Here is a 7,500-nt window from a genome sequence, read left to right on the forward strand (position 1 = left end):
CATCTCCCTGTTTCTCTCTCTCTCCTCAGCTCTCCCCCAGCTCTCTTTCTCCTCTTTTCTTACCCCCACCCCCCACCCCCATTTTCCATATATGTTTTTATTCCTGTACTGTCGTCACAGTTAATGATCAACACAGAAGGCTGCACATGGAAAGGCAGAGCTTGACTGGCAGCTGTCAGAGCTCTGACACCAGGAATGTTGATAGCTGTCTTTCTCTCTCAGTCCTTTTCTCTTCCTCTCTTCCCCTTAGCCACATTTTCCCCTGTTCTCAACATGGTTGCTGTCTAACCTAATGTACACACTATTTAAATATCATGGTAGAAATTCAGAAAATAGAGAGGCAATGCTTGACTGACATCTAATGGTGATAGCTGTCTATTACTGTCAGAGCGACAGATCTAGGCTCTCCTTCCTCTCTCATCCATGCCAGAGTATTACGGCTGGTATGTGACATTCTCCATCGTGGCCACAGTGCCTGAAGGCCTCCTTCTGTCAAACTGTGACAGGGATATTTTGGGAAGGTGTCAGCTTTGGAAAGCTTAGCAACATATCCCCACTGTACACTTTAAGCAGATTGATAGTCAGTCAGTCTCTGCTGGCCAAGAAGACTTATATTTAGGAGAAAGCAATGTATTATAAAGCATCCCAGTCGCTATGTAGGCCCTATGTACATTTATTTTTCGGTGAATTCCTCCCGTACGAGCATTTCTATCAGTGGATGATGCGTTGAAGGGATACTTCAGGATTTTGGCAATGAAGCCCTTTATTTACTCCCCTAGAGTCAGGTGAACTCATGGAAGCCATTTGCTTGCAGCTTGAGGGAAGTTGCCAGCTAGCGTTAGCGCAATTGGTAACTGGTGTTAGCGCAATGACTGGCTGTCTATATTGACTGCTACCATGCTAGTACAGTAGATACCATAGTATATACCATAGACTTCCAGTCATTGAGCTAATGCTAGTTAGCAACTTCATTCATACTGGATGCAGAGACATAAACATGGTATCCGTGAGTTTCTCTAACTGGCCTCATTGGCAAATTCCCGGAGTATCCTTTTAAGATTCCTTTTGAGTGTGTATTAATTGTTTCTGCTTCTTGTTAATGCGTTCCATGGCCTCCCTCTGCAGTGAGAACTACCTGGTTCGCTGGGGCAGTAAAGGCTTTCCTAGGGAGGTTGAAATGCTGAACAACTTGAAGGTGGTCTTTACAGTAAGTTACCACTAGAGAGCACTGTTTGATGCATTTCTTGTCCGTATCCAGTTATGGAGGTGCCATCAAATAATTTAGGTCAGTGGCTCTCAACTGGGTTTGCCTCATGACCCAAATTTAACCAGGTTGCATCAATATTCCAATTGCGGGAGGGGAAATCACAACCCACCAGTTTAGAAATGCTAATTCAGTAAATGTATGCTCTGTGCACATAAATCATGTTTTTGATTTTGAAAACCTCCCTCCCTTCCTCCAGGACTTGGGTAATAAGGACTTGAACAGAGAGAAGATCTACCTGATCTGTCAGATAGTGAGAGTGGGTCGTATGGAACTGAAGGAGACCAACACCAAGAAGTGTACCCAGGGCCTCCATAGGCCTTTGGAGTGGCAGGTAGGTACTAGTGTATGGCATGGGGTAGTGGGCATGGGCATGGGGCAGTGGGCATGGGGCAGTGGGCATGGGGTAGTGGGCATGGGGCATGGGGCAGTGGGCATGGGGCATGGGGCGGTGGGCATGGGGCATGGGGCAGTGGGCAGTGGGCATGGGGCATGGGCATGGGGCATGGGGCAGTGGGCATGGGGCATGGGGCAGTGGGCATGGGGCAGTGGGCATGGGGCATGGGGCATGGGGCAGTGGGCAGTGGGCATGGGGCAGTGGGCATGGGGTAGTGGGCATGGGGCATGGGGCATGGGGCAGTGGGCATGGGGCATGGGGCAGTGGGCATGGAGTAGTGGGCATGGGGCATGGGGCAGTGGGCATGGGGCAGTGGGTAGTGGGCATAGGGCATGGGGCAGTGGGCATGGGGCAGTGGGCATGGGGCATGGGGCAGTGGGCAGTGGGCATGGGGCATGGGGCAGTGGGCAGTGGGCAGTGGGCATGGGGCATGGGGCAGTGGGCATGGGGCATGGGGCAGTGGGCATGGGGCATGGGGCATGGGGCAGTGGGCATGGGGCAGTGGGCATGGGCATGGGCAGTGGGCAGTGGGCATGGGGCATGGGGCATGGGGCAGTGGGCAGTGGGCATGGGGCATGGGGCAGTGGGCATGGGGCATGGGGCAGTGGGCATGGGGCATGGGGCAGTGGGCATGGGGCAGTGGGCATGGGGCATGGGGCAGGGGGCAGTGGGCATGGGGCATGGGACAGTGGGCAGTTGGCAGTGGGCATGGGGCAGTGGGCATGGGACAGTGGGCAGTGGGCATGGGGCATGGGGCAGTGGGCATGGGCAGTGGGCATGGGGCAGTGGGCATGGGGCATGGGCAGTGGGCATGGGGCATGTGGGGCAGTGGGCATGGGACAGTGGGCAGTGGGCATGGGGCAGTGGGCATGGGGCATGGGACAGTGGGCAGTGGGCATGGGGCATGGGGCAGTGGGCAGTGGGCATGGGGCAGTGGGCATGGGGCATGGGGCAGTGGGCAGTGGGCATGGGGCATGGGGCAGTGGGCAGTGGGCATGGGGCATGGGGCAGTGGGCATGGGGCATGGGGCAGTGGGCATGGGGCATGGGACAGTGGGCAGTGGGCATGGGGCAGTGGGCATGGGGTAGTGGGCATGGGGCATGGGGCATGGGGCAGTGGGCATGGGACAGTGGGCAGTGGGGTGGGCATGGGGCAGTGGGCATGGGGCATGGGGCAGTGGGCAGTGGGCATGGGGCATGGGGCAGTGGGCATGGGGCATGGGGGGCATGGGCATGGGGCATGGGGCAGTGGGTGGGGATGGGGCATGGGGCAGTGGGCATGGGTAGTGGGCATGGGGCATGGCATGGGGCAGTGGGGATGGGGCATGGAGCAGTGGGGTGGGCATGGGGCAGTGGGCAGTGGGCATGGGGTAGTGGGCATGGGGTAGTGGGCATGGGGCATGGGGCAGTGGGCATGGGGCAGTGGGCAGTGGGCAGTGGGCATGGGGCAGTGGGCATGGGGCATGGGGCAGTGGGCAGTGGGCATGTGGGGCAGTGGGCATGGGGCATGGGGCAGTAGGCATGGGTAGTGGGCATGGGGCATGGGGCAGTGGGTAGTGGGGATGGGGCATGGGGCAGTGGGCATGGGGTGGGCATGGGGCATGGCATGGGGCAGTGGGGATGGGGCATGGAGCAGTGGGTAGTGGGCATGGGGCAGTGGGCAGTGGGCATGGGGCATGGGGTAGGGGCATGGGGCAGTGGGCATGGGGCAGTGGGCAGTGGGCAGTGGGCATGGGGCAGTGGGCATGGGGCATGGGGCATGGAGCAGTGGGCATGGGGAAGTGGGCATGGGGCATGGGGCAGTGGGCATGGGACAGTGGGCAGTGGGCATGGGGCATGGGCATGGGGCATGGGACAGTGGGCAGTGGGCATGGGGCATGGGGCAGTGGGCAGTGGGCATGGGGCATGGGGCAGTGGGCATGGGGCATGGGGCAGTGGGCAGTGGGCATGGGGCATGGGGCAGTGGGCAGTGGGCATGGGGCATGGGGCAGTGGGCATGGGGCATGGGGCAGTGGGCAGTGGGCATGGGGCATGGGGCAGTGGGCAGTGGGCATGGGGCAGTGGGCATGGGGCATAGGGCATGGGGCAGTGGGCATGGGGCATGGGACAGTGGGCAGTGGGCATGGGGCAGTGGGCATGGGGCATGGGGCATGGGGCATGGGGCAGTGGGCATGGGGCATGGGACAGTGGGCAGTGGGGCATGGGGCAGTGGGCATGGGGCATGGGGCAGTGGGCAGTGGGCATGGGGCATGGGGCAGTGGGCATGGGGCATGGGGCAGTGGGCATGGAGTAGTGGGCATGGGGCATGGGGCAGTGGGTAGTGGGGATGGGGCATGGGGCAGTGGGCATGGAGTAGGGGCATGGGGCATGGCATGGGGCATGGAGCAGTGGGTAGTGGGCATGGGGCAGTGGGCAGTGGGCATGGGGTAGTGGGCATGGGGTAGTGGGCATGGGGCATGGGGCAGTGGGCATGGGGCAGTGGGCAGTGGGCAGTGGGCAGTGGGCATGGGGCATGGGGCAGTGGGCATGGGGTGGGCATGGGGCATGGGGCAGTGGGTAGTGGGGATGGGGCATGGGGCAGTGGGCATGGAGTAGTGGGCATGGGGCATGGCATGGGGCAGTGGGCATGGAGCAGTGGGTAGTGGGCATGGGGCATGGGGTAGTGGGCATGGGGCAGTGGGCATGGGGTAGTGGGCATGGGGCATGGGGCATGGGGCAGTGGGTAGTGGGCATGGGGCATGGGGCAGTGGGCATGGGGCAGTGGGCATGGGGCATGGGGCAGTGGGGATGGGGCATGGAGCAGTGGGTAGTGGGCATGGGGCAGTGGGCAGTGGGCATGGGGGTAGTGGGCATGGGGCAGTGGGCAGTGGGCATGGGGTAGTGGGCATGGGGCAGTGGGCATGAGGTAGTGGGCAGTGGGCATGGGGCAGTGGGCAGTGGGCATGGGGCAGTGGGTAGTGGGCATGGGGCAGTGGGCATGGGGCAGTGGGCATGGCACAGTGGGCAGTGGGCATGGCACAGTGGGCAGTGGGCAGGGCAGTGGGCATGGCATGGGGCAGTGGGGATGGGGCATGGAGCAGTGGGTAGTGGGCATGGGGCAGTGGGCAGTGGGCATGGGGCAGTGGGCATGGGGGCAGTGGGCATGGGGCAGTGGGCATGGCACAGTGGGCATGGCACAGTGGGCAGTGGGCAGGGCAGTGGGCAGTGGGCATGGGGGCAGTGGGCATGGGGCAGTGGGCATGGGGCAGTGGGCATGGGGCAGTGGGCATGGGGCATGGGGCAGTGGGGATGCGGTAGTGGGCATGGGGCAGTGGGCATGGGGCAGTGGGCATGGGCATGGGGCAGTGGGCATGGGGTGTGGGCATGGGGCAGTGGGCATGGGGCAGTGGGCATGTGGCAGTGGGCAGTAGGGCAGTGGGCATGGGGCAGTGGGCAGGCATGGCACAGTGGGCAGTGGGCATGGGGGCACAGTGGGCAGTGGGCATGGGGCAGTGGGCATGCATGGGGCAGTGGGCATGGGCAGTGGGCATGGGGCAGTGGGCAGCATGTGGGCATGGGGAAGTGGGCATGGGGCATGGGGCAGTGGGCATGGGACAGTGGGCAGTGGGCATGGGGCATGGGGCAGTGGGCATGGGGGTGGGCAGTGGGCATGGGGCATGGGGCAGTGGGCAGTGGGCATGGGGCATGGGGCAGTGGGCATGGGGCAGTGGGCATGGGCATGGGGCATGGGGCAGTGGGCAGTGGGCATGGGGCATGGGGCAGTGGGCATGGGGCAGTGGGCAGTGGGCATGGGGCATGGGGCAGTGGGCAGTGGGCATGGGGCATGGGGCATGGGGCAGTGGGCATGGGGTAGTGGGCATGGGGCAGTGGGTGGGCATGGGGCATGGGACAGTGGGCAGTGGGCAGTGGGTGGGCATGGGGCATGGGGCATGGGTGGGCATGGGGCATGGGGCAGTGGGCATGGGGCATGGGGCAGTGGGCATGGGGTAGTGGGCATGGGGCATGGGGCAGTGGGTAGTGGGGATGGGGCATGGGGCAGTGGGCATGGGCATGGCATGGGGCAGTGGGGATGGGGCATGGAGCAGTGGGCATGGGGCAGTGGGCAGTGGGCATGGGGTAGTGGGCATGGGGTAGTGGGCATGGGGCATGGGGCAGTGGGCATGGGGCAGTGGGCAGTGGGCAGTGGGCATGGGGCATGGGGCATGGGCATGTATGGGGCATGGGGCATGGGCAGTGGGTAGTGGGGATGGGGCATGGGGCAGTGGGCATGGGTAGTGGGCATGGGGCATGGCATGGGGCAGTGGGGATGGGGCATGGAGCAGTGGGTAGTGGGCATGGGGCAGGGGCAGTGGGCATGGGGTAGTGGGCATGGGGCAGTGGGCATGGGGTAGTGGGCATGGGGCATGGGGCAGTGGGCATGGGGCAGTGGGCATGGGGGGCATGGGGCATGGGGCAGTGGGGATGGGGCATGGGCAGTGGGTAGTGGGCATGGGGCAGTGGGCAGTGGGCATGGGGTGGTGGGTAGTGGGCATGGGGCAGTGGGCAGTGGGCATGGGGTAGTGGGCATGGGGCAGTGGGCATGGGGCAGTGGGCAGTGGGCATGGGGCAGTGGGCAGTGGGCATGGGGCAGTGGGTAGTGGGCATGGGGCAGTGGGCATGGGGCAGTGGGCATGGCACAGTGGGCAGTGGGCATGGCACAGTGGGCAGTGGGCAGGGCAGTGGGCAGTGGGCATGGGGGCAGTGGGCAGTGGGCATGGGGGCAGTGGGCATGGGGCAGTGGGCATGGGGCAGTGGGCATGGGGCATGGGGCAGTGGGGATGCGGTAGTGGGCATGGGGCAGTGGGCATGGGGCAGTGGGCAGTGGGCATGGGGCAGTGGGCATGGGGTAGTGGGCATGGGGCAGTGGGCATGGGGCAGTGGGCATGTGGCAGTGGGCAGCGGGAATAGGGCAGTGGGCATGGGGCAGTGGCATGGCACAGTGGGCAGTGGGCATGGCACAGTGGGCAGTGGGCATGGGGGCAGTGGGCATGGGGCAGTGGGCAGTGGGCATGGGGCAGTGAGCAGGGGCAGTGGGCATGGGGGCAGTGGGCAGTGGGCATGGGGCAGTGGGCATGGCACAGTGGTCAGTGGGCATGGGGCAGTGGGCAGGGGGCAGTGGGCAGTGGGCATGGGGCAGTGGGCATGGCACAGTGGGCAGTGGGCATGGGGCAGTGGGCATGGCACAGTGGGCAGTGGGCATGGGGCAGTGGGCACAGTGGGCAGTGGGCATGGGGCAGTGGGCATGGCACAGTGGGCAGTGGGCAGGGCAGTGGGCAGTGGGCATGGGGGCAGTGGGCATGGGGCAGTGGGCATGGGGCAGTGGGCATGGCACAGTGGGCAGTGGGCATGGGGCAGTGGGCATGGCACAGTGGGCAGTGGGCAGGGGCAGTGGGCAGTGGGCATGGGGGCAGTGGGCATGGGGCAGTGGGCATGGGGCAGTGGGCATGGGGCAGTGGGCATGGGGCAGGGGGCAGTGGGCATGGGGCAGTGGGCATGGGGGGGCAGTGGGCAGTGGGCAGGGGCATGGGGCAGTGGGCATGGGGCAGTGGGCATGGGGCAGGGGGCAGTGGGCATGGGGCAGGGGGCAGTGGGCATGGGGCATGGGGCAGTGGGCATGGGGCAGTGGGCATGGGGCAGTGGGCATGGGGCAGGGGGCAGTGGGCATGGGGCAGGGGGCAGTGGGCATGGGGCAGTGGGCATGGGGCAGTGGGCATGGGGCAGGGGGCATGGGGCAGTGGGCATGGGGCAGGGGGCAGTGTTAACAACATTTTGAATTGGGATCCACTGATGCTGGTCACAGT

The 7,500-nt window shown here is 64.2% G+C and overlaps 1 protein-coding gene across 1 annotated transcript in view; it reads left to right on the forward strand.

The window, feature by feature from the left end:
* Positions 1–7,500, forward strand: part of LOC115127015 (dedicator of cytokinesis protein 2-like) — a 192,817-nt gene that overhangs the window by 8,326 nt on the left and 176,991 nt on the right. Inside the window, exons 9-10 of the mRNA XM_065018543.1 lie at positions 1,126–1,207; positions 1,464–1,629. Of these exons, the coding sequence (XP_064874615.1) occupies positions 1,126–1,207; positions 1,464–1,629 (248 nt within the window). The remainder of the gene's footprint in view (positions 1–1,125; positions 1,208–1,463; positions 1,630–7,500) is intronic.

The sequence above is a fragment of the Oncorhynchus nerka genome, linkage group LG5 (genome assembly GCF_034236695.1).
Source record: "Oncorhynchus nerka isolate Pitt River linkage group LG5, Oner_Uvic_2.0, whole genome shotgun sequence".
Lineage (NCBI taxonomy): Eukaryota > Metazoa > Chordata > Actinopteri > Salmoniformes > Salmonidae > Oncorhynchus > Oncorhynchus nerka.